Source organism: Camponotus floridanus, unplaced genomic scaffold (assembly GCF_003227725.1).
Source record: "Camponotus floridanus strain SB8 unplaced genomic scaffold, Cflo_v7.5 scaffold59, whole genome shotgun sequence".
In the NCBI taxonomy this organism is placed as follows: domain Eukaryota; kingdom Metazoa; phylum Arthropoda; class Insecta; order Hymenoptera; family Formicidae; genus Camponotus; species Camponotus floridanus.
Window position 1 is genome coordinate 1,193,241 of NW_020229758.1, and position 27,493 is coordinate 1,220,733.

General features: G+C 33.0%; 5 protein-coding genes across 12 annotated transcripts; 1 reads left to right on the plus strand and 4 right to left on the minus strand.

Moving 5' to 3' along the window:
* Positions 1-289: 289 nt before the first annotated feature.
* LOC105258933 (spermatogenesis-associated protein 5) lies at positions 290-27,176 on the plus strand. 6 transcript variants are annotated; one of them, XR_003123449.1, is made up of 7 exons: positions 290-551; positions 961-1,073; positions 1,830-1,990; positions 2,203-2,435; positions 3,383-3,793; positions 12,292-12,515; positions 14,859-14,995. XR_003123449.1 is itself a non-coding variant. In XM_025412895.1 (7 exons), exons 3-7 carry the CDS (start codon positions 23,870-23,872, stop codon positions 27,154-27,156), a joined length of 2,412 nt encoding a protein of 803 aa, XP_025268680.1. In that variant the 5' UTR covers positions 12,427-12,515; positions 22,119-22,273; position 23,869; the 3' UTR covers positions 27,157-27,176. The 6 variants fall into 6 exon arrangements, 4 of the variants coding, with proteins under 4 accessions (XP_025268680.1, XP_025268679.1, XP_025268682.1 ...); XR_889782.2 differs by lacking the exon at positions 14,859-14,995 and adding an exon at positions 12,646-12,811; XM_025412895.1 differs by lacking the exons at positions 290-551; positions 961-1,073; positions 1,830-1,990; ... (1 more) ...; positions 3,383-3,793; positions 14,859-14,995 and adding exons at positions 22,119-22,273; positions 23,869-24,065; positions 24,145-24,330; ... (1 more) ...; positions 25,873-26,136; positions 26,806-27,176 and having other exon boundaries at positions 12,427-12,515.
* On the minus strand, positions 864-2,314 carry LOC105258919 (intraflagellar transport protein 43 homolog). Its single transcript, XM_011270502.3, has 6 exons — positions 2,127-2,314; positions 1,816-1,997; positions 1,645-1,674; positions 1,539-1,579; positions 1,298-1,370; positions 864-1,142 (listed from the first exon to the last, which is right to left on the minus strand). The coding sequence occupies exons 1-6, from the start codon at positions 2,163-2,165 to the stop codon at positions 920-922; spliced, it is 588 nt and encodes a 195-aa protein (XP_011268804.1). The 5' UTR covers positions 2,166-2,314; the 3' UTR covers positions 864-919.
* Positions 3,003-6,336, minus strand: LOC105258917 (isthmin-1). The gene is made up of 4 exons (XM_011270501.3): positions 5,812-6,336; positions 4,051-4,564; positions 3,425-3,773; positions 3,003-3,224 (listed from the first exon to the last, which is right to left on the minus strand). The coding sequence occupies exons 1-4, from the start codon at positions 5,890-5,892 to the stop codon at positions 3,125-3,127; spliced, it is 1,044 nt and encodes a 347-aa protein (XP_011268803.1). The 5' UTR covers positions 5,893-6,336; the 3' UTR covers positions 3,003-3,124.
* On the minus strand, positions 9,536-12,702 carry LOC105258916 (bone morphogenetic protein 10). The gene is made up of 5 exons (XM_011270500.3): positions 12,274-12,702; positions 11,780-11,924; positions 11,531-11,664; positions 11,317-11,418; positions 9,536-10,760 (listed from the first exon to the last, which is right to left on the minus strand). Exons 1-5 carry the CDS (start codon positions 12,478-12,480, stop codon positions 9,717-9,719), a joined length of 1,632 nt encoding a protein of 543 aa, XP_011268802.1. The 5' UTR covers positions 12,481-12,702; the 3' UTR covers positions 9,536-9,716.
* LOC105258914 lies at positions 14,022-20,682 on the minus strand. Of its 3 annotated transcripts, none has more exons than XM_011270499.3 (8): positions 20,544-20,682; positions 19,483-19,587; positions 18,059-18,162; positions 15,430-15,643; positions 15,126-15,179; positions 14,877-15,019; positions 14,463-14,617; positions 14,022-14,256 (listed from the first exon to the last, which is right to left on the minus strand). In XM_011270499.3, exons 2-8 carry the CDS (start codon positions 19,499-19,501, stop codon positions 14,199-14,201), a joined length of 747 nt encoding a protein of 248 aa, XP_011268801.1. In that variant the 5' UTR covers positions 19,502-19,587; positions 20,544-20,682; the 3' UTR covers positions 14,022-14,198. The 3 variants fall into 3 exon arrangements, with proteins under 3 accessions (XP_011268801.1, XP_011268800.1, XP_011268799.1); XM_011270498.3 differs by having other exon boundaries at positions 20,538-20,682; XM_011270497.3 differs by having other exon boundaries at positions 20,286-20,682.
* Positions 27,177-27,493: the final 317 nt, after the last annotated feature.

The following is a 27,493-nucleotide window of genomic DNA, read 5'->3' on the forward strand; positions in this document are numbered from 1 at the left end:
AATAATTTATATACTATGAATTATACTAAACTATTATATGCTATATCTTTGGAAAAGACAGAATTCATCACTAGATGGCCACCACATTAAACAATTTATTTTTGACGTTTAATATTTTAAGTAATAATTGCAAAATCTTATTAATTAAAACGATGCGATATTAGACATCATTTTATAAACTAACATACAGAGGTACGTGAAGTAACATTTTATTGTAATAGAGTTCTTATAATGATAGAGGTTTCTCGCATGTACATATCATCGTGTAAATCTGTATATATACTATCTCGAAACTCGTTCTATTGGAAGCGTGTGCTAGTGATTGCACAGCTGAACATCGATCGCTAAACGTACAGAAAACTTTGGCAGATCTGCTCAGTAGGTGTTATCACGTTGTCGTAAGCTTCAAGTAGCTTCTGTAAAATAGACTCCCGATTGCGCCTGCATCTTCGTGGCTCGTTTACGACCTCGGATTTGCACGCCTGCACGGTTGAGTCCTGACGTCGCTCCTCGAAGTACCGCGATTTCCAAATTGGGGGGTAATCGAATAGGTAAGACGAGGTAATTTGTCGCTTCCATATACAGGCACTGCAGATAGCGGTACGCCATTTTTTGTTTTTTCTTTCTTACTTTTTAGTTTGTCTCTAAAATTTATTCAACAAAATTGGTGAGTTAATAAATCTCTAAAATTTGTTCGTTAATGAGTCAAGTTTTGTCTTGAAAAGAAAATATTGCAAGTCTTTATTATAGACTTCTATTTGAAAAATTGGGTTATAATTGTATGTAGCTTTTGTGGGATTTTTATATATTGAAAGATACAATTTTTCAAGATGCAATAGAATTATTCGTTGTCATATATGAAGTTTTATTTTTTATCTTCAAGTACAAAAACACTAGTAATTTATAATTTTTTGTAGCTTCAAGTTTTAATCTTTTCCTGTGCTTCGCTATTAATTTCAGAAGAAATTTGTGTGAAGAGAAGATTCCAATTCCAAACTTCGTCAGATTCCTTCACCAAATTTTCATTGTACAGTTTGTCTGCGAGAAGAGAAAGACTGACGCCATCTAATGATGTAAATGCCGCATTTTTCACCAGATCAGTATCCAGTTCCTCATACGCAGTCACTCTATTTGCATTAATTCTGAAAATTATATTCTAATTTAGTTTACAATTAAATCTCTCTAAGATATATCTTGATAAAAACCGTCTTTCTTTTTTTATTGAAATACTTTAATCTGAATTTAAGCATATTATAAATTTTTAATAACAATCTTAATAAATATAAATAATACTTACGTGGGTGCGCTTGCAATTTCAGATGAAATATTATCTTCCTGAATTTCATCCAAATCCGGTATAACAGGAATATCTACAAATATAAAAATTAATAATGTTGAAAAAATAGAAAAAAAACATTTAAATTTTTTATCATCTTTTTGCTGGTTATTTTATACTATAATTAGAATTATATAATATGAATAGTATATTAATTATAATTAATATGTACTGTTAATATAATTGATTTAGGTCAATTTACCATCTTCTTGCTCTTCCTTCTCAATTGCTCGAAAACGCTCCCTAAGAAATAATCTGTCAGTGACTATAGTCATTTGATTTATAATCTTATGGGCCTACATACTCACTGTTCAGCAATATTTGATGTCATCTTTGATCTAGGCAATGAAAGACATTAATCAATTAATCATATTCAAAATTAATAAATTTAGTTTATTCACATTTTATTATTAATCTTTGTATATGATTGCTATTTTTAAATATAGATAAATTCTATCTTGTAACTGATACAAACTTACTTGCCGCTTTTCAGTTCATCTCCCCAGCCAGTTTTCCTAGAACGAGGTGGAACTACAGGTCTTTGCATAGGCAAAGACTTTCCAGATGACAAGGAAATTGGACTTTCGAGAAGATCATCATCGGATTTATTTTCTTCCTGCAAATTATTCTGACCTGCACGTCTACCTAAGCGAGGTATCAACTGAAAATACACCAATATATTTTTTAATTTAAATCATAGTAATTCTCTAGTCAAAGAATTTTTTTAAATTATTTTATTAATTATCAAGATTTTAAATAATCAAATTTTTAATTGTGCTACTGAAATTACCTTCTTGGAGGTAATCTCGAGCTCAGTAGTCCAGTCCATTTTAGATCTGTATAAATTTTTTTTTCAATATATATAGAGAGAGAACCACGCATTAAATGGGAAAGAGTTCCTATTCTAAGCCACTTCGAATCAGACTTCAGAATGCATTGACTGATTTGACAAGCATATGTGACAGCTGTATGTCACATGTTTGGAAACAGTAACCATGACAACTTTGCATGTAAGGTTAGGTAAGAAATTCTATCAGCATACGTCATGAAAACTAATATGGCGGAAAACTGAGATGTGCTCTACTGGGACACACGAAAGGTTAGTTTTTCTGCGATTCGATGTTTATTTTAGGAAGAGCATATATTAAGCAAATAACATAGCATATTTATTAACGAAATATTTAATGGCGTTTGCTCCAGTTTGCTCATAAGACAGCAAAGACAGTTTTGAAATTTGATTCCTTTGCATTTGCCATTGTTTACTTGCTTGACATACATATTCAATTTTAAAGTAACAATCCATAGAGGTTAAAATCACTTCATAATGATTGATAATACAAGCCAACTTTCCTATCACTGAAAATATCATTTTTATTCACTAAAGTCGAGCAACAATAGGAATTAGTGCTGTTAAATAGGTGACTGCTTGGGACCACCATATGATGCTGTCACATATCTTTTTTCTTATTGTAACAAAAAAAGAAATAGTATGATATCAATTTCCTCTTGGTTCGTTGATTAAATAGCTAGCAATTCTTAGGAACATTTACTTTAGTGCAAAATAAAAAAAAATTATTTCTATGCAGCATGCAGTGTTCTCAAGCAGATTTTTTTAATGTGATTTGTTAATTTGAAAATACATATATACAGTATTCATAGGAAAATAAATTAAAATTTATTATATTGCTCTGTTTACAAGGAACAATTATATAAAGTGAAAGACAGGTCTTTGATATTGCTTGTGATTATTGGTCTTTTTTTTTGGTATGATTGCGACAATATTATATCTCAATAATTTTTCGCATTTTCCACTTCATATTCATACTCCTCGTCATCTGGATTTACTTCGCAATTATTTTCGTTATTTGGTACTCTCACTTTATTGTATCTACATAATAACAAAATATATAAATAATATATATAAAAATATAAATATATAAATAATATAAAAAATATATATATATATATATATATATATATATATATATATATATATATATGAAGTGATACATGTTATTAACACACATTCTTGATTCTAATTTACAGAACGGGAATACCTGACATCACGTGCTGTACATGAATGCGTACCTAGTAAAATCGCCCTTACATAGCCGCCAAGGTAGCAGATCGACCTTGTCATGCAACACAAACGACACATCTGGATTGACAATGTATGGTGTGCCAGCGCCGGAGCCGCGTGTCAACAGTTTTCTGTTCTCGTCGTAACAACAGTGTTGTCCGCCCATGGTCTTGGTTCCCGGAGATGCTAAAGATCGCACGCAATAAGAGGCGCCATTCTTGTAGACGGACCGTTGGGGAGCGTTAGTCGCATCGCGCCATCGGAATTTCTTTCGCCGATTCTTATCCCAGATCATATCGTTGTAAAAGATATCGTTGGGATATTGGCATGGACACGCCGGTAGTTCGTCGATAGATCCTATGGGATATATCAAAGAGGTATTTATAGATCTATTATATATATATATATATATATATTTATAAATTTATATTATCGTCCTATAGAGAAGATATTAGCACTATCGTGTTTCTTGTAAAAAAATAAGCATCTCTTTGATAAAAGTTACTGTTAATTAAGTCTAATATTAATTGATTCTAATATTATTTTAATATCGGTTTATATTCTATTTATATTCTATATAAGTAGGATACTGTGTATATCCTAGCGAGTTTGCGAGCATGTAAAGTACATTTACCCGGGAAAGCTTGTTCAATTCTCTCTCTATTGTCCAGCCATTTCTGGCAACGATCTTCGTCATCGCTAGAGTTATTAATAGAATTCGATCCATTCAATATGTCACGATCATCCTTCACGGAATCGTTTTGTAGCGCCTCGAATAATCTTGTCAGAAGACTGTTGAAACTATCGTCTTGCTCAATCTCCGAAAATTCTGCAGCATAAATGTCCGTGTTCTCGCTCCTACTTGTTCGACTTCGCATGATTATATCTATATCCATGAAATTTGTGTCGGAAGAATCGATTTTTTTAGGAGAGTCTGACATAGAAACGAGCGTACTTTGCTCATCATTTTCTTCCTTTGTTAAAGTACTTGATTCCGCGTTTGATTTTATACGATCGTTTCGGCGATGTCTAGTCTGTAAGAAATAAAACTTCTCATCTTTTTCGTCAGGTGAATCGAGTAATCGTCTTGGAATTTTCGTCTTGCTTGCCTCACGTTCGACGTCTTGTATTGTCTTAGAGTTTTCTATCTGAAAAACGGATAATTCCTTAAAACCAGTTATCTTATAGTTGCAATATGTTTTTGTTACTGTAATCAGGAGGAGGCTCTATGAGTTGGAGATTACAGAAAATGAGAAGTAAATCTAAAGTTTATTTTACATTACGATTATATTTTTTTCCGGAATTATCTTTTTTTGTATCTGTGTATAATATCGAAACGCGATTATTTATTCGTATATAAAGTTTCAATACAAATTTCATAATTTCCCGGAAAAATATTCATTTAAAATATACATCGATAAAAATCGCTGATGTGATACAGATTGCTGGATTTATTTCTTTCGAGCTGTAGAGACATAATTCGATCGGAAACATATCCGTTCGAATCTGTATCAAGAAGCAATTCATCAAAGAAAAGAGACCGATGACCGGCGTGACTATGCGATACGTAAAAGGCTGACACGATCGCGACGACATCAAAGAACGCCGGCGTTTGGCGTATGGATAGAACGGCGGCGGGGAAGAAAAGGAACGAGGATCCCCGAGCGGGGGAGAGAAGTTTACTTCTGAGAAACGGCACGCCGCAAGATCGTTTCCCGTCAATGGCGTAGCCGCCTACCGGTAGCGAGATTTTTGAATATATCGAATAAAATTTGAGAAAAAAGATGACGGTAAGAAAAATCTTTGTATCACGTTTCACCGAATTTTAATGAAAGTTCGATACGTCTTATTTTCAAGATTGATGAAAATTCTTTGTTAAAATCAAGAAGAGATAAGAAAAAAACTCGGAATAAACAATCTAGAATCGTCTAGCTTAGAGACTATGTACTTGCAAAATAATAACGTCTTATTTTCAAGATTGATGAAAATTCTTTGTTAAAGTTAAGAAGAGATAAGAAAAAAAACTCGGAATAAAACAATCTAGAAACATCTAGTCTTAGAGACTATGTACTTGCAAAATAATAAGACTTATTTAACAGAACTGATAATTTTTTCCTCATAAATCACTATCAGTTAGAAATTTAAGAAAAAAGATATCGGTATTTTTAAGTAAAATCGAGAATATCAAATCAGAGCTTGAGAATAAACAGTTGTATAAGTTACTACAACAAATAACAGTTGGAGAAGATTATGTAACGCTAACTTAATCCATTAAGAAAGGATTTCGAATCAAGTACAAAGTGTAAAATTTTGCGTTGTCAATATAGGGCTTATTTGTTTCTATTTTAAATATATATATTCTAATTTCTGCAGAATTACTAGTTCAAGTACTTACTTGATGATTCTTATTCTTTTGTGGAATCGCTAAAATCGAGGTGAAAATCGCCGCCAGGCAAATTACACGCAGCACTCTCATTTTATTAATACGGAATTCGATTCTCAGGACCGCTCAGCATTACTCTTAGACAGTCGACGTGTCAAGCATTTATCTCGTACTAACATATCACAACACACGATCGATATTAAGTAATACGCGGTAGGTCATTCGGTCATTGTTATCTGTTATTCTCTTCATCGAAGACTCTTCCCTTTTATTGTCGTCTCTTGAGCTATGTTTGTTGACGATCTTGGGAGTCGACGTCCGCGTTTGTTTACCACCGCATTCCTCGCGCGCCGAATACGAAGAGCACCGTACGGGACGTAGGGAGGCGAGAGCACTGATGACGCGTGATGTAAAACGGGCGATATAGCAAAAGAACGAAGAGGCTGAAGGGTCGAGAGAAGATCCCAAGGGGGGAAAAGGTAGGCGCACGCGGCGTGCACCGTTCAAAGGCCTACCACTATGTGCATAGTTGTGAACCGGTGAAGAGTCTGTCTCACTATAATAGCCAGCAGTGGACAGAGGGAAAGAGAGAGGTAGTTCGCCCGAGATGACAGAACACCATCGAGTTGTGCGCTATGGTACAGTCGTGTGCATTAACGGTGTCCGCTTCGTCCGTGTTTACGAGAAAATTGTTTCCGCCTTTTTCCTTTTTTTACGAATACGAGATATCTATAATTAATCAGTACAATTGATTCTGTAAAAGAAGATAATTTTTTGAGACAAAATTCAACGTGAACGGATGCCATTAATGCACAGCTGTACAGCACAAAGTCTAAGGTTTCCCTTTCCAGTCTTTTGCTTTTTTTTCGCTTTATTTTCCTTTTTCCTTCTCTAAGGATATCGGTTTTTCTTTTTAAAGAAATGTTATGTATTCTTAATGTATTCTTTTCTATTCATTATACCTTTTTTTCTTCTACTTCCTCCAGTTACTTTCTTGATCATAAAAAATTGGTTTTCTTTCAAATTTGAAGTAGAATTTCTTACAATTTCAAAAGGCACTATTGTTTGTAAGTCTCTTAGGTTTTTCGCTTCTTATTCATTCTATCGATATAGCGATATAGTCATTCCTCCAACGATCAATTATTCTTCTCAATTAGATCTATGATTTCAGTAAATATCTTTTCTTTTCGTAATTGTGATATTTTGCTATATTAAATTCGCGACCTCATGTAATAAGAAAAAAATTCTACCAGTTTAACAACACTCTAATTTAATCAAAGAAACTAGAAATGAAAAATATGTCTGTGTGTGCATTTTTTGTCATTTAAATGTCGTTGCATTCGAATCTTTCCGCATTCGTCTCTTCTTTCCTTCTCTCTCCCTTTTTTTTCTCTTTCTCTCTCTTCCCAAAGCGCTTTTGGTAATAAGATTTCTTGCTGTGTATATCATAATGCGTAGGGATCTAAATACAACAACGGTGGAATGCAGTGAAACGCGTTTCGGCTATTTTTAGTCGGACAGATTCGAAAATACACCCACCGCGGATTAAATATAGCCTCAGGATGCATGAGCGGAATGCAGCATAGCGGCACGCGAACGATCTCGGGTGTCGTGCGAAACGATATGCAAATTTGCGTGTCGGCTCGACGTTATTACCGGGACGAAATATGGATACTCTATATTGATATCCGCGTATCGAACGAAAAAAGGTAATGCTTATGTGTCGACATTGAATACGAAAGTACTTGCTACTGTCCAGTATTATATCATTATTACAACTTCGCGACGAATCACTTTTTTATATCGAGATATTTAATTCTTGTATTAAAGAGAAAAGACGAAAGGGAGGAAGAAATTATAGAATTTTTTGGAATGCTTTTTTATTATTTTAAAGATATAATGTAATTATTTTTTTTTTGTATAATTCAAAAGAATAAAATAACGAGGCTCGATACTTCCACGCATTTTAAGAAAAAAGAGACGAACGAGAAGGGATAGGTGAATATAAAATTAGATGAATGAGTAATGAGACCTGTTACGATGGCACGTGCGCTAAAAATGAAGGAGGTCACCGCGCGCGGGAGGAAAACAAGCCAAGGGTGGAGGGGGACTAAATCGCAAATGAACGAATTTGTCGAACGAATTCACGTAATCACCCGCAATCTCGTTCAATTGTACGAGATAACGCGACCTCACCGCGGGACGATTATTCAATCGAGAGATCAAGACAGCGTCTTGTTTTACTCAATCCCAAGACCGATTATGACGTTAAAAAGGACTTCAGAACGTTTCTAAAATACACAATACACGTGGCATTTTCGCGTATATTCTTCTAGAATATTAAGAAACAATCATCGTCGAGTCAGGTTTTGTCGATATGTATATACAAGGTGTTTCTTAATAAGTGCGACGAATTTTAGGAGATGATTCTTTGTCGAAAATTAAGGGAGGTTTTTCATGTAAACATTAAAAAGTTATAATAAAAAATTGAATAGGAGTTGCTAGTTTTATCGCCTTATAACAATACGAGAGACTGAAAAAAATAATAAATAATCTTTTTACTAGTAGAAAATATCCACTTAATTTCATTTCTTTAACTTGTTCCAAATTTGAGAAAAAAATAAAAACCTTTTTTTACCCTCGCTTTTGGAGGAGTGTAACTCCACAGGGAGGATGTATATGTTTATATGAAAAACCTCCTTAATTTTTTCGATAAAAAATCATCTAAAATTTTTCGCTTATTAAGAAACATCTTGTATATATACATATATTTCTGATGAGGGATACCAGAGGAAAGACCAATAGTCGTAATATTGCATTCCACGACTGCATTACTGCAATCCCAGCGGCGCCAAACTCGACGGATATTGTTACTGTCGAGTTATTGCACCTGTAAATTCTCGCCCCGGTTCCTCGCACAAAAACAAGAATACCGAAAGCTCTCCGTACGAAAGACGGATCCGGATGAATCCAGACGGATCGCATGAAGAAAACACATCGCAGGATGATAAAAAAATATGGTGCTATCACGTTCTGTGGAATTAAATCTCGCGTCGTTTCTTCTTTGCGAGGATTTTTTTTTTAATGCGGAGGACAGATTGGCGTAATTTATTTGTCAATAATTTTTGAATGATCACAATGATGATCTAAAATATCATTTATTTTGTTTTTTTTTTACTCTTGGTTATAAATAAATTCGGCGAAACGTTATATACATGTACACAATTGGACAGTCTAATCCCTCGACTTCGATCTTAGCAATAATTTAACGGCGTTACTTAAGTATACTGCTAATGATAGACATACACACATATACTCGTTAATACACGTGTTATATTACACGCAATTGGGAATGTTCTTATGTACAAATAGCTGTGTTATGACATATCGATTTAAAGATTCGAGTGAATCTTTCTGGAGATGACAGTGCTAAGAGAATTTTCCGTGATAAAGACAATAATTAATAATACAAAGAGTTTTAGTTTGTTATACTGAAACCTCTTAAACAATTTAATTACTGGAGAATTAAACAACGATATGATCAATCAACAGCATGACTATTTACAATAAAAATCAGCTACTTCTCTAACTTTTTAGATGTAATAGTATATATAATTATTTGCAATATAAAAAGAGAGAAAGTCAGCGATTATAAATGATTAACTCATTATTTTATACCAATTATGAAACATGAAAAAATTTCATGATAATATAGAAACATGATAATATTATACACTAGAGTATATAATTTTGTCAGATTTACATTTACAGAAATTCTCTATTTTTAGGTCGATATCTAATGTATCCCTTCTTTTCTTCCGATATCACCATTTTCTGCCAGCATTTATTCATGCTTTTCTGCGAAAGTGTCTCTGCGATGAGATTCGAAATTCTTCAAGAAAATTCAGTCATTTTACTTAACGACATCCGCAACTTTCGGCAACCATGTCTTCGTAGTTTTTGAGCACGACGCTCTCCTTATCTAAGAAGAGGATACTGATACTCTGCAGCTTGATCGGCACGCAGCAGGGTTTCTCGACGCCCTTCACCAGGCCTATCTTGTGCACGATCGCTTGTATCGTCGCATGATTAGTCGGCAATTGATCCTGACTGAGAGGTGACTCGCACACACCCTTGCACTGATAAGCGGAGTAGCCGGGCGGCGCGATTATCGAAGACAAGCCGATATCCTGGAAATCGACGTAGAGCTCGTGTCTCGTGCACTCGGTCGTGTTCGGTTGTATCGTTATCGCGTTTTCATTGTCTACTGAGCGACGCTGTCTCGTCGATTGATTACGTATTTTCTGGCCCAGCCGCTCGCGAAATTCCGCCCTCTCGTAAATGTCCATTGATGTCAAGACTCTCGGAATCTTTCTCGTGTGATTCTTCGACACGATTTTGGTGGTGCGTCTCTTGGTCGACGCGACATCGCGACGCCGACGCCTCGTTGCTGCTTCCAGCATCAACGATTCCGTTTCTCGTTCTTGAGAATCGTAAGAGGCAGGTTCATTCTTTTCTCGTTTATCATCCTTCCTTTCGCGTCTTCTCTTTGACCGCTGGAAGAATTCTGGCTCGTATCTATTCGTCAGCATAACTTCCTCGAGCTGACCGTCTTTTGGTAATCTCTTGAATCTGTGTTCCTCGTCACTATAGTCGTTCTCCAAATTTATTTTATCTTTTTCTTCCTTTTCTTTCTCTTCTCTTTCGCTCTCTTGCTCCACTTCTCGGTCCTTCTTGTCACTCTGATATCCGTAAACGTCATACGAAAATTTGCTAGATGGATTAAGCTTGTTGCTAATGTCGTCGAAAAGCACTAGTATCGGCTGCTTATTATAGTGACCATTTCGGCGAAAAAATTCCATCGACATTTTGTTCTCGAATAGACTCGACACCGTCACTAAAAGGCCCAGATTTGGCTCGCCATTCAACCATCCAAAAACAGCCTGTGTCACATTGAGCACCTAGACAAATTCCATCATATTTAATAATAATATATATATTTAATATTTTAGTACGTCTTATGTATCGGAAAAAATTCTTTTGAGAGATTATGTTTTTTTCTTTTATTTCTCTAAATACAATTTTCGGTAAATGTTCACTAATGTCGACAATTTATAATTTGTGAATTTTTTCATTATTATTAATTCCTTTGAAAAACAAATATTGTATGTGATTACGTTAAATATAAAAATTACTAAACTCTTTTTCGAAAATAAATGGGCAAATTGACATCTCAATTTGAGATTACTTCACAAATTATTTGATCAATTGTCGACAAAAAATATAATTTCTCGAAAGAATTTTTTCCGATACATAAGACGTATTAAAATACTGACAAATAATATTTAAGATTTATAAAAATACAACTAAAAATTTGAAATATTCTTAAAAATTGTGAGAAAATAAAAAAGAAATATTGAAAGTGTCTTGACAAATAGTTCTTTATTAATAAATTAATTGATGAAAGATTTAGCAGAAGATGGAAAAATAATTATTAATGAAAAAGAAAATATTTACCTGCCAACCGGAAATGTCTGCACCAACATAATAAACATTCAATAATCTATGAAGATTCGGCATGTCTAGGTTGCGATCATTCAGAACTTGATACAGTTTTATCTACGCATAAATGTCAGTTTTTCAGTCGACGTTTGATGTCAATTGGAAGAAAACGTATATTAGAGAGTGACGTGTCGAGAAGCTCTACGATACGACAGTATCAAGCACTTACCATATAATAAGGATATAAAGGAAAATTCTCCATTGATGTTTTCTTTCGATAAAGATGCAGCTCGGCGCCTAACACCGATTCGTTTATCTCCAGACCCGAAACGTTGAAAAAATAGAAGTTCGGTAGAGAAGTGTCTACACGTTACGAAAAATATTTGTTAGATCACGATTAGTCTCTTTCTCTTTTTAAGATGGAACTTGGTGAAGAATCTTATTTCGAAAACTGACTAGAAAAAAAAACGAAAATTACCCTTTTCAATGAAACTGCGCACAACCTTGGCGTTGTAAGGATTTCGATTTTGCGTGTCTCCGCTGACAGCATTGTAAAGTTCTATCATGAATTGCGGTACTTTATGATGTGCCAGTTTCTCATTTTGATTCCGAATACCGAAAATCTGTAACGTTAATGATAAATTTTAACAACTTTCTTTATCGCAACAGATGATGAATTTGAATACATTGATATATCTATTATAGTATTTAATTCTACAACAGAACAAAATCGTTAAAGTGAAGAATTTTTAAAAATTTGATATCACGAAAGATCTTTTGCAACGTGATACTTTGAATATAATAACTGCTAGCATTTTTGTCACGAAACATCAAATATGCGAATTGATGCCAATCTTGAATTTAGATTATCGCGTTATTTAATATATGCGCAATTCAACGTGATAGTGTTTGTGGTATTTGAAGCACTATATGTTGAAAAGCATTTTGTCGTAATTTATCATTTACACAAACCTCTTGCATTTTTTGCAGAGTTGCCTCTCGTCGGAGTGCGTGATCGTTCTTTTCTAGCTGTTCGAAGGATCTCCACGACAAATCTTCAAATTTTGACCGATGACTATTCTTGTCCCTGAAAAACTTTAGTTTTGGATACCCTTTAACATCGCTCAGAGATATTAGCACCAGCAACACTAGCAACCAGAATGGCACGCTTTTCTTCATCACCGCCGATATGAATATTCACGTATGAAAAAAAGGTAAAATCTTGGACGTATTTTTGAAAAATCGCACGCAAAAATCGATCACTCGTCGATTATGCTTTCATCGCAATTGAAAGACATCAACTAATTAATTAAACTAGCGTTTTTCTCGACTGTCTTTATCCAGAAAGAAAGAAAAAGATGAGTCGCGTAATAGAGTCGGAATAGACTTCACCGAACCGAATGAAAAGCTAAGTGGCATATGGGAGATCTTGGCTGCGTGCTCACCTTTATGCTACGCCGGGAGTTACCTCCCCCGCGACTTCTTCGTCTCTCCCCTCTTCCCTCGCAGCATTGCTCTTCTTGCTCTTTTCTCTCGCTGTTATTGGATACAACCGACCCCGCAGACCGCTTTACTGACATTCGCTTTCGTCAATGTTTCGTAGTCCTTTAACCCACTGACAAGATACGTAAAGTATATGTCAATTATTTGTACATAAGTTAGTTACATATAAGTCTATTTGTATATAATTTATATGAATGTTCATAAAATGTACAGCTAAGCTTGTACAAAGAAGAATGCATCGAGTAAGTCTAGAAGGATCTTAAATTTACATCCTTGTTAAAAAGTTTTTCCCTCGGAAAAAATATCTTTTAACTGCATAAAAGTGTCTAATCTTGATATATTTTCATTGTATTCTCATATTTTTTGTTGCAATACTTTTCTAAGGAAAGCAGGGTTATTGATTTTTCCGACTGATAAGAGAGCCAATTTACGGGGTATTTTTGCGATTTAATTGTTTGATAAAAGAGAAACGAGACTCTAAAAAAATCACGAGATACGAGGTCACGTTCCGACGATGACAGTGTGTGGCTATTAAAAACAACGGGCGCTTCCTAAATTCCGCGGATTCGTAACTGCCGAGTTATGTGATTTGTCACGCGGCGATATTTAGGTGAATTTGACCGTCCGATGTCGACGATATTTATCGCTTTCTAACGAAAAACTCGCGAAAGTCATTATTTATCGCGCTAAAATTTCATCGATTTATTTTAATATAGTTTTGTGTCTAATTTGAATCTTTGCGTGTGCCCTTTTTCGCCTCCCCTTTGCATATACACATTGTCGATGAATAATTGCGTTATGTAAATATTTCGCACTCTTACGTAGAAGATGGACATCGCATGCCAAAATCGCAAAAGACGCGACGAGAAATTGTTAAACGCACAATCATATGCACCTACTATATTTATTATACTTATCTATTATACTTATCTATTTTCTATTAAAATTTTCTAGTAGATTTATTAAAATTATCTAGTAGAATTTTTGTAATTTTTTTTCAACGTATTTGATCTATTTTATCTAATTAATTGTTTCCTGTTGATATATCCTGCTTATTAGAGGAAATAAAGCATCGAGGAGAATTAGACTTTACATGTTAATACATGGTCGTAATCCGGATAAAAAGTTACATGACATATTATAAAGGTATTTTACAATGGATAAATATGTCCGGATTTAGGAAACAAGATTTAGTGAAATAAATAGTAGAAAGAGTATTAATCTCACTCCTTGAAGAAAACATTGTTGATTTATTTAGTCATGATAGATTAGTACATAATGTACCTAGGAACATGAGTGTGTAAAGTATATCTAACACACCGTCGTATATCTTTCTCTCTCTTCCTCATCCTTGATTCGATTCAAACACGATGACTTACTGCTGCAATTACAATTTAGATACAGGCACACTGGGTGATCTGAATTATCTCTCTCTTCGCACCTCGTCGGGTTCTAAAAATTTCAAAACACGCTAAACATTCATTTTGTACATGAAATAGTCGGATTAAAACATTTGAAAAGTATTGAAAATTCTTGGATTGAAACATTTAAAAAATCTTATTCCTTGAAACACATATGTGAGATTGATAAATATAGATAATATAACGAATTATTTAAAATATCTAGATAATATATATAATAATCGCAAATGATTCTACCTGTACTCATGCACCTTGAATGTGGTTGGTGTGCAACTATATTGCTTAGAGTACAAACCGGCTAGACATCTATACGGCTCTTTTTTATCACGCAAAAGGCATGTTTCCGTCTCGTTTCCCGGACACGTTCCGATGCATTGTCCAACGTTTATTTGCTGTCGAAAGCAACGGAGATCAAATTGTGATGTGTCATCAAGTACAGAAAAATTTAAGTATCAGTGATATCGAAAGTAGGAAAGATAAAGGAATTTAAAAAAAATGCACAAAACTGGAATTACAAAATATATATTAACGACATGTAAATGTAAATGTAACTAAGAAGATAAATTTTGATATGGCAATATTAAATATATGACACTTATCTTTTCTTTTCTTTCCTACTTTTCTAATGATTAGCTATTGAACATTTCTTACACGGATGACGGGTCTCACGTCGGTTGTGTTTGTACCTTCTTTGATTGTTACTTCGCTGTAATCCAATACGGTCTCCATATGGTCCATCCGGTGACAGTTACCAGCGCAGCCGCATTTCTCCACCACTTGGTAAATTTCATCACCTTGAAAATGATATAAATTTCAATTCGAGTGACTTACGATGCATTTTTAACTTTTTCAGAACCCAGAGTTTTCAATCTCGTATCTATCATCACGATGTTTACATACCATTTGGCCCTTTGATGCTGATTGTATTATTCCGCACCGGCTTGCAACCAAGATCTTGAAAAATGTGAATACACAACAGTAAAATCTTTGAATTTTAAGGAAAACAAGAATAAGGATAAATTAATCTCGTTTTTAATTATTTTAAATAATTAAAGATATTGAAATTTCAGAATATTACTAATTTAAAAAAAGAAAGCTATCGCTCTTCTGTTGCCCTCAAAATGCTGACAATATGTATACATGAAAATAATCATAATGACTGCTAAAGATGAGGAGGACCACCGCATATACGAAGATTTAATACCTTTGCCGCAATGACCAATGCAAACTCCGGTATCTACGACGGTCTGGTGTGGTGTGCCGGAATGCACGAAATGAACGTAGGATTCTCGTTTGCAGGATGTTTCCGGCGAACACTCACAGGCATCTATAGCCTCGATGACGCGAACACCCTGCAACGTCGACACTCTCTCCAACTTGGCGGCCTTCGCACGACAACGGGAATCCGATGAGCATTTCTAGAAACAAACGAAATACATCTGTATGAATAGTCATAGAAAAAAATAGAATATATCACATATCCGTTGTTCGTAACTTCAGGATAATCAAACTAGCGATCCGAACGTTTGCACGTGGTATGCGAAAAAGAAAAAATATTGAGAAATTGTAATAATTCGCGGTTGTTAAACATGTCCTCGTATATTGTTATCAAAAATATAATATCGGTTGTTTTGATAAATCTCTTCTCCCGCGACCGCTGTCCGTGCGTGAAATTCCGCATATAATTCCGGGATTTAGTGGCTGGACACGCCGGCGCCGTGCGGAGGAGCGGTGACCGCGGGGATTCGACCTTCGAAGGACGCAAAAGATATCGTACTCTGTCGCTTCGCGTATTTTGCGTGCAACGCCTCCGTTTCGTCCGGTCCGGGTTCGCCATCCGATTGGCCATTAAAACGCGTAGCGTGGCTGCCGTAAAATCGCATCTTCGTATCCACCGATCCGATTGCGTCACGTGACGAAAATAGCCTTCTTCTCTTTTTTTTCCTCTCCTGCTAGCCAGAGATATACGAGAAGGACGAAAAATGTTTTAAAATAAATCTTTATTACGAGAAGACCCTTTTACTTTTCCCGAAAGAAAGAGGTACTTTCTAAAACGAAGTTTGAGTGAAATCGTATTTTCATATCTACTCGTAGATCGTGACAATTTAATGCTCATAGTTCGTTCAATAATTTTTTTAAGTAGCAAATGATGAATATGAAAAAGGAATCATAGGGATCCCATATAAGACTTGATGTCTGCGCGAATGTTATTTTCTATTTTCTCTCTTGTTTGATAATTTGATTTTTTTTAATCTTTAAATCCGAAAAGAATGATGTAAAGTCTTTTAATAATAATTATCGTATGTAAAGTCATTTAAATAATAATTGTGTATAAAAAATTTGTAATTTATTATTACTTATTAATAATATTACATTAATAACATTATCTAATGTTATTAATTATTATTTATTAATTTTTTGATTATTACTACTTGTCTATTAATAATATTTTATATTTTAAAGAAAATGTTACACAATTCAAAAATTTATTTAGGAGATTTATTTGTAAATTATAAAAGAAAATCCTTGAAAATTAAAAAAATTATTTGCTTAGTTTCTTGAATAATATTTCGTTATAATTATTCGTTATTATATTCGTTATTATATTTTATTATTGAAAATAAAAAAATATCAAAAATAACTCTCTAAAATAGTAATAATATTAAAAGTAAAGTAGCAGTACATTTAAATAGTTAACGAAGCATATTTCACATTTAAGAAAAGTTCTAAGGACAGTTATTACGAGTACAAATTATTGACATAGAGATACAGACACATTGGGGAAGAAAGTGACCGAATATTTATTTCGCCATAAAAGTTGTGGAGATCGTACGATGTCTGGCGTGGCCGCATTCCGATTCGTGATTGCTTGATCCTGCGCCTCGTAAATCTGCACATGATGTCCCTCCGAATCTCTTTCACCCCTTGCGTAAAGCCCTCGGTTAAACAAAGATTTCTCGCCAACGAATTCATGAGACGATATTGCACATAGTTTTGTCAAAATATTTTAATCGTACAAAAAGAATTGAATTTTTATTCTTTTTTTCACGATATATTAGTGATCTCGTTCAACTGATTGTAATTGATAGTTTTTCTATATTACATATATCTCATCTTTATTTCCGTGCACGTTTATGACGTATTTTTTCATTATTAAAATTTAAAAAAAGTATTGTTCGATTTATTCTTTTCCATTGCAAATTAGATTTTTTAATTTCATGATACGTGAATGAATTTACAAATTTAGAATGTATGATTCTAGAACACGGCGATATTAGTATCACGGTGACTCTTAAACAACCGAGCGAGTGGCAAACAAACATTGAACTCTACAAGTATTCTTCAAATTGTTCAGCAGGAATGCAACACCGAATCTGTGCTGCCAAGCGTAATCTACATGACTCATATTCGCAGATGCATTTTGAAGGCGTAGAAGGCGAAGAAGTTTTTTGCTCTCGTGCAATAATAAAGGTGAAAAAGCGCATTTTTGCCGCGAACTCTAGTCGCGAGCTTCAGATATAAATTCACGAAGTTTATTATTCGCAATTTCGAATCGATCAATTTATCATGCCACTAACAATAAGATAATCATATCGGAGAGCTTTGATTAGATTTTATCGTAAAATTTATGCAGCGTGTTTTCTCGAATTTTAATAACGTAACAATAAGATCGATTTACTGTTGAATTTAATATTTTCGTATATTTTAATATGTTCAGTTTGTCCAGATTGTTGCTGATTTGATATTTCCCAAGAAAGGAATCAAATTTTCCACATGATTGGAGCAAGAGAAAAGGGAAAAAGGAAAGAAAACTTGTACGAAAAAAGATCTACCTGCACTGCTGGTCGACTCGCATCTCCCGGATCATCGGATACATGTCGCGGGCATAATTTTCGGCAGTGTCCAGCATCGATTTGAATAACTTCTCCGGACATCCCTAAACAAAATCATTTATATTACATGCATCTAATTCATGTTGTAACGTAAGACACAGCGATACAAAACTCTTCATAATATTTCGGGCGTAAATATGAAGTGAACAACATGTTCGCACTGACGAACGTGAATAGTTTTTCGGGATAAACAGCGCGGGTGTAGATTTATTGGATTGTATGAAAAATTAGGTGAGAGATGAGGCGTCACGGAGCGAGTCCTAAGAAGGGGTGGCGCCTTAAAGGAGGGTGAGTGACTCAAATTATTACAACTCTGCTATTTTTGGCGCGAGCGCGTAGGATTGGAAGTACGTCGTCTTCGTCGTCGTAGTGTGATTCACGTTCGCTCGTATCCTCGTGCTCGGGATACGCGTGTCATACTTTGCCACCTTTCCTTTTTTATTTCCTTCTCCAACCTGCAAATATCTTCGCGCCAGAGAGAGTAACCAAATGACATGTCATAATACGTGAGTCGTAAAACTCGGCAAAAGATCCGTTCAATTTGATCGAAAGAATGAACTATCTCTTACATGACTTATCGTATTATATTATATTCAATAAAAATATGTCTCCAAGCGTTTTAAAATGTTAAGTCAATTATGATTTAAAATAAGTGGCTTTGGTATAGGATTTGATCAAGATAGTTCGATTGTACAGCAAAAGCCATATGGTGTTTTAATCGAAATATTAATTTCGATTAAAGCATTTAGGATGGTCTTCTTCTTCGTAAGCAGTCAAAGATCACGTTGTTCAATTGAAGTCAATAGATCAATGTGAGAGTCTAATGCATGGCTGACGCGAAATTCGCTCAATTCAGAATAACGATGTATTTTGTCTACTTGTACTCAAATATGCATGTAAAATGAAGAATCTTTAATTCTATATATTAATTTTTTTTTTATAATTTTGCTCTTCTCTTAAAAAGTTAATATAATTTATATACATATTTTATATACATACACGCTCTCATTTTCTTTCATTCTCTTTCTATCTCTCTCTCTATCTCTCTCTCTCTATCTAAAACATTTTTCCATGTTTAATATTAAATTTTTTTATTTTTGAAATTTTTCTCAACTTTTGCAAACCTATGTAGATATGTTGAAATTGAATATTTCGTCCTCTCTCGTTAGATTAAGCATGAATTATTAACTCGCGATAAAGATCATATCCTTTTAGCAATTAATTAATAGATTGATTTATATTAATAGATACATACTTTTTCAAATTTTCATTTAAATATCACATATTTCTGTTTTTTTACATTGAATTAATATCTAGAATTAAAGAGATGTCAAAGAATCATCAACATTTTATACAAAACTTACCGTATCCGACGTCGATCATTTTTTCATGCCGGGCGCAACACGAGTGTTGTCGCGGTTCCTCCGAGTGTACCTTTCCCTCACTTTCCGATTCTTTCTCGGAGAAAGCTAAATGATAAAAATCATAAAACAATTATAAATTTATTAAGGAGCTAAATTTATTATCGAAAGATGAGAAGTAAAAGAATTGAAGTTATTATTTTAAATAAAACTAAAAATTAGAAACTTAGATCTTTAATCGAATGTAGTTTAAAAAACAAATTTAAATATAAATAAATAAAATTTCGTGATTGACTTAGAAGTAGGAACAGAAAGTGTGATTTCGATTTGTTTTTTCGTTTTGTAAATTGAACGTTTTATAATTGGAAAAATGGATCTTTTTTATCATACTTTATCTCATTACAATACTATTAGCAAAATTTATCTCATTACAATACTATTAGCAAAATTTATTACAAAAATATATTGCTATTATTTTCACGTATCTAGTGTCGAGATTTAAATTCATTAAAGTTCTATTAATATCTGGAATGCAATTAATGCAACTATTAATTACTATATATAAGAAGAAAAGAAATAATTCTGAACATCTACAAATTAATGCGGATATTTTGCTGTATATATTTCTTTTAAAATTATTTAAAGAACGGCACGAATATAAATCATAAGAAAATAAAGAGAACCGATCAAAATCTATTCTACAATCTAATATTTATCTAATATTTATGTTATAGGTTTAGATGCGGGGAAAACAAGAGAAAAGTAGAGCAGAAAAAGAGTGAGAGAGAGAGGCACTGCGATGTTACCTAATCGTAAATTAGCCACGCAAACTACGGCAAGGACTGCCCACCGTCCCCTTGTGCTTTGTAAGCGCATTTCGATATCGAGTGAATGAATGCGCGTATGGAAGCGAAATTCCCGGAAGATTAAGACTGCGGTCTCTATCAATCTATGATGTCCACGATAAACGATCTCTTACGACAATCACGAGTTTTGATGACTAGAAATGTACTAGGAAGGAGATTGATGCAATATTTTCGTTTATCTCTCTTTTTTACTCTCACGTGCGGATTCGAATTATAGCTGGACGGCTCGGGGTCAGGGTAGATCAATCGCAATCAGGTCGTGCTGCCCACGCGGTTTGCGATCTGCGAGAAGACTGACTGTAGTCGGTTGAGAGACGTCCGGCTCTCTGACAACGGCGGATCTTTATTAATCTCGTTTGGTGAACGGGGTCCGCCTCGGGATGATGGACGGACGGACAGACCATCCATCAACTCTCGCCGGTCACCACCGTCGACCTGTTTCTAGTTCTTGTTTGGTTGTCCCGGGAACTTTTTAGTTTCTACCCCGGAGGAACAGGAATTCACGAAAAAGCGAGCTTCTAGTTGTCAATATTTTTCAAAACATTACCTTTTGTATTTCTTATTGCTGCATATTTAATAGTCAATAGCGCGCCGTGTTGGAAATCAATCTTGATCTTTTGTTTTTTAACAATCCCGAAGATGTTTGTATTTATCAGACAATTACTCGATTCGCTAATTAGTTTATTAATATTTGTATTACATATCTGCATTTGCTATTGTCATATTCATCCGCTTTGCATAAGTAGAAGAATTTTAGATATAGAATTGATACATTTATGAAATAGGAGATTGATTTGTCATTACAATCCGAAATTATTAGATGTTATATGTATGTATCTATATGTGCATATGTCGAACAGTATCTCTGTATCCACAAGATTATTTCTTCAAGACCTCGCTTGATACGATTTGATACATAAATAACATATTTCTTTTCTTGAGTTTTCCTAGTTGGAAAAAATCTATCCATGATTTAAAGAAAAAATAGGATTTCGTTTGTGTGTGGTATCTCCTCCTCTCCTCTCTAATATTGCTGGAATCCAGGAGGCAGAAGGAAGAGAGTAAAAAAAAAGGGAAGATGATTCATCCTTCGTACCTCCTGTGCTTTTTGCTGCACCACCGTCGTCACGGCATGCCAGAGAGGGAGAGAGATTCGTCCGGTTGCAACATCATCGTTTCTGATTATACCGGGCGATCTCTCTCTCTCTCTTTTTTTTCCTCTTCCCTCTATCCTCCACGCTCGTTAACACACTCCATAGCTACTGCCAAGATCGTTGAGAGGTCTGCGAGAGGTCATTATCATTACTCATAAATTACCGCGCGCGCGCGGATCTCAATTTCGCTCGCCGCAACCTGCAAGAGAACGTTATTTGACAAAACGCCCAGTGGCGTACTAAGGGGGATGCGAAATAGGCGATCCGCCTCGTCGAATGACAGACGAAGAGAAAATTCTATAAATTTTTTAAAGATTTATGTACAAAAAATATATAAACAAGAGAGCGTAATAGAAAAAAATACGTTGCTTTCTCTGTTTTATATTGAAAATTGATACTGGAAATTGATATTGGGAATTGATACTAAGAAAATGAAATGTGTTAATTTTAGGAGTAAGGAAGCACTTCAATTAAATATATCTTCGATTTCATCCGTAATATGAAATATTTTTTTTATGTTTTATATGTCATAGCGTGTTTGCTTTATAAATTAAAAAGATGTAAATAAAAAATGTTAATACGGAAATAAATATTAAAGCATTTCGATGTGTGATTACAGAATCAAATCAAAAGGATGGAAAGCATGCATATGTCAGGCGCTGATGGTGGAGACTGTGTCTAAACATAATCCAATAATCTATTATTTATTGTGAGACGTTATCATCTTTATTTTAGAGACCACCTTTAACTGAAAAGATACTCATGTTTTTATAGGTATTAATATCAATAGTATTATTTATTCATTTGTCAAGTGAAATAAATAGTTTACTTTATTAATTAGTTAATTAATAAAGTTAATTAAGAAAAAATAAAAATAACGCATCGAATTTTATAAAAGTAATATATTTGTCTATCCGAACCAAAATTATTATAAAATTACGGTACGGTAAATATTTTAAGAGTAAAATTATATAGAATCATTAAAATGATTATTTTTTTTAATAAAATATTTTTGAAATATTTATGCGTATTTTAATTCGCATACGCTTAGATTCAAATACAATTTTTATTTTCTCGGAATAAAATTTATTGAATTTTTTTTACAATTGCATTGATATGTAAAATTAAACATATAATGTTTTTAAATTAATGTCTGTTAAAAAGCAATATAATGTAGAATTGTATAAGAAAATATATGAAGCTAAAAGTATATATATATATATATATATATATATATATATATATATATATATATAGTTTGTGAAAGAAATATTTAATTTATTTTTTTTAATTTACTTTTTAAATGTCTCTGTTTTTCTCATTTAATATCTTTTGCACACACAAATAGATTTTATGATTAGTTTATTTCTTACACATCCATGTACATGATGAGATAAATAATAATAAATAAAAATATAAATAATAAAAATAAATTTGCAGATAATATATTTATAGGTATATAATCAATTATAATAAAAATTTAAAAATATCGAATTTATAAATATTTAGGAAATTGGTATAATATTCTATATATTGATATAATATTATCTTATATTGATCTTATATTGATATAATATATTCTATATAGAATATTATATTATATTTTCTTTACATAGAAAATTAGATAATTAATTGTAAATCACGTATATAATTGATATTTAATTTAATTATATTTAATTTTGTTTTATAAATTTCGATCAAAAACAACTCTCGCCTCTCGCGTACTTAGAACATGAAAATCTTAACGACGGACCATGGAGTAGAGCAGCATTAAATTGATCAATCGATACAAAAGGAGATTTTTGTCCTGAATTTTAGCCTTTATCTTCTAATTTTTTTCATTTATATAAGTCTATATAATTGATATATCATTGTGTGTCGATTGATTGATTTAGATATATTTAATTCTTGATTTTTATAAAATATGTAAGGTAAGAATTTAGAATTGATATAAATTTTACAAATAATCTCGTGTAGCTTAACCTCTTAATGAGCGGATAAAAGTAAATTTTTTATTTCCGAAATTTAGATACTCTCATTTATAGTCTTTTTTTAATATATAAATAAAAATTTAAAAAGTAAAAATTTTCTCTTGATTTACTATAAATAAAATTATAAACCGTTAAAAATGTGATTATGAAGGTTAGAAAATCTGTCATTTTGAATATTGGAAATTAAATTTTAACTGTTTTTATAATTACAAGCGATGATTTTTATTTTACAAATCTTTATGTTTATTAAAAAGATACGGATAGTGTTTTTATGAAAATTTAATGGAAACGGATTTTAATTAAATTAAATGTCTATTTTAATAAATTACTACATTAGTACATGAGAACACATTTTTTTAATCCATATTTTATTTACAGGATGTCTACTAAATCGAGAAAGAGTTTGTCGTCATCGTCACCCTCGTGGCAGCAATGTGACAAGTGTCAATGTGCTCTAACGCAGAAAGATATTTTATTGCACGAAGCAAACTGTCCACCTTCCACAGAAAGTTGGAATCATTCTTTCATCTCTGATGGAGTTTTATACAGCACGATAGAAGTTTTCCAATCACAAGGTATATAGCTATCTAATTTTAATGGTAATTTTTATTTGCAAATTCTTATCTCTTTAGTCCACAATCATGTATCTCATAGAATTACCCAAACATATCTCTGAGAGGGATGCTAATGATATGGTGTTTATATCACAGTCTGCTTTCCAATTATGCGATATTGCTATTGGATCATCAACTGTTATTGCGACCAAAGATGAGGTACTTGTTAAAACAGCTTGGCCAACTAATGAAAAAAGTTTGACAAGTGTCTCTTTAACAAAACATGGTAAATATATCAAATTTATTTATTTATCATGCTTAGCTTGAAGAAATTAACAAACTTTGTTTTATTTTTAGCCATTGAATTAAATAATCTTGCAGGATTAGTAAAAGTATATGTGTTGAAATCTGATGTCTATATTGCTAAGGAGATAGTAATAAATCAATTGGGAAAACATTTAATATCTAATGTAACCACAGAACTTGATAATATTCTGAAATATTTTAACGAGCAGAAGATATTTGCTATTGGTAATAGATTAAGCGTGCCATACTATGGAAAAAAGATAGCATACAGAATTGTTCAAATTAAGATGGGTGAAACTAGGAAGGAACAAATCAAAACACTAGATGAAAATCTATCAGAAGCTTTTAAAAACATAAATCTGACAAGTAATCAAACAAAAATAACTTTTTATAAAGCATTGTACACAACAAAATGGACAGTTTTGAATGTTGCAGAAGATGGAAATAGTACCTTGAAAAAAAAATTTAGAATTGAAGATATAGGAGGATACAGTGATCTCATATCTGATATAAGAGATGTAGTTACAATAGGTATTGGCAAATACAGAAGCATAGAGCACTTTGGTGTCAGTAAAGGAATATTATTATATGGTCCCATTGGTGTTGGTAAATCCATGATAGCCAATGCTATAATTTCAGAATGTAATGTTAATGCATTTACTGTGTATAGTTCAGATATCTATAGCAAGTCTATTGGTGAAACAGAAAATAAACTCAAAGAGATATTCAACAAAGCAATGTCAAATATTCCTAGTATAATCTTATTGGAAGATATAGATAATTTGTGTCCCAAAAGAAGTAATTCCAGCACGGATCACGAAAGGAGAGTTCTTGCTCAACTAATAACGCTTTTCGATGATCTACAAAGTACCAATAGTGATATTGTAATAATGGCTACAACTTCAAAATTAGATTTTATAGATAGTTCTCTGAGGAGACCTGGCAGATTAGATATGGAATTTGAGATTTATGTACCAACTCCAAACATGCGTACAGAAATACTAATAAAATTACTTTCAAAGATCCCCAATACACTTTCACATGAGGATATACAGAATATCTCGTTTGTCACTCATGGTTTTGTTGGTGCAGATTTATATGGTTTGTGCTCAAAAGCAATAATTAATGCAGTGAAATATCAGAAAGACAAGATTATGTTAGACGATGAACCAAAGGTAACCATGATTGATTTTCATCATGCTTTGATTACAACAAAACCTTCAGCTATGAAGGAAGTTTTAGTGGAAGTATCAAATGTAAGGTGGTCAGATATCGGTGGACTGGAGGACTTGAAGTTAAAATTAAAACAAGCTGTCGAATGGCCGCTGAGACATCCTGAAGCGTTTGCAAGAATGGGTATTACACCTCCTAGAGGTGTTTTAATGTTTGGACCGCCAGGATGTTCAAAAACTATGATTGCGAAAGCTCTCGCTACTGAGAGTAAAGTAAATTTCCTCAATATTAAGGTAAGTTATTCAATGCTGATTGTATTTCCATTACTGTATTGTAAAATTGTTTGTAGGGTCCAGAGTTATTTTCGAAATGGGTCGGCGAGTCCGAGAAAGCTGTAAGAGAAATATTCCGAAAGGCAAGACAAGTAGCACCGTCCATCATATTCATCGATGAGATAGATGCATTAGGTGGTGAGAGAGGTTTCTCCAATGGTAACGGCAGCAACGTGCAGGAACGAGTACTGGCTCAATTATTGATTGAACTCGATGGTGTTACGACTCTGGGAAGCGTCACATTAGTAGCGGCTACTAATCGACCGGATAAAATTGACAAAGTAATTTTCCTTATATTATCGGTCAAAGCATATAATTGGAGTATAACTGATTTGAAGAATCAATTTCTTTTTATAACTTTTTTATTGAAAAAAGAGGCAAATATTTTTATTGACATAAATATGTAAAAAAAAATAATCATTAGAGACAGATTTATATCTAAAATCTTTAGAATTTCTACATTCTTTTTAATCTTAAACTTAAAGAGTGAGTTTAGTAATATAGAAAAAATAGGTAGCTGTGATTTCAGATTATGAAACTGTTGCCAATTTATATATTAAAGAGATACTTTTGTAAAATGCAGAACAGTTTCAATTTAAAAAAAAATTAATTTATCTGTGCGAAAATTTCTGCCATTTTTCAATTCTCAATATTATTAGAAATATTAGATTATCTTTCTGAATTGTTTGCTTTTTATTTATAGTTGATTAAAATTTTCTTTATCTAATATTGACTATATTTATATTATGATTATAGTAATAATCACAAATACTGTGTCATTATTATTTTATTTCACATAATAATAATATATTATCTAATATTTTTTTTATTTATACTATATATATACAACTATATACTATTTATACCATATACTACTTATATCTATTATGACAATAATTACGTTAATATGTCTATTGTGACAATGATTACGTTAATGATGATTCTATCAGGCACTTCTTCGACCTGGACGATTAGATCGTATAATATACGTTGGATTACCGGACGAAGAAACCAGACGAGAAATATTCAACATAAAATTGCAAAATATGCCGATCGCGAAGGAAGAAAATATCGAAGACAAAGTAAATATCGACGACCTGGTTTCTTTAACGGAAGGCTACACCGGTGCAGAAATCCAAGCGATATGTCACGAAGCCGCTATGAAAGCGTTAGAAGAGAATCTTAACGCCACTGTTATTGTTAAGAAGCATTTCAAAGCTGCATTCAAAATCGTCACTCCTAGAACATCCAATTCCCTTCTCCAGATTTACGAGGATTATAATAAAAATAATAATAAATGAATAAATTATGAAGATTCTAAAGATAAATCTATTTTTATTGCAACAAAAGGACTTAAAATCTTACTTTTGGATTTCATTTTTTACACACCTTGAAAAAGGTAATTAAATTTAATTGACATACAAATTCCATGTTAAATGTCAATTGATATTGAAAAGCATTTCTAAAAATTAACAATTACAATTTTGTAGTGGATATATATGCATCTCCGCGCGCGCGCGATCTTTTGAATCTAATTCTACATGTACATTCATTGAATTGGATGAATTTCGTATTTCCTCGTTGAAAGTTAATACAATGATGTATACATATTAGTTATATAATAGCCATTATGAACAC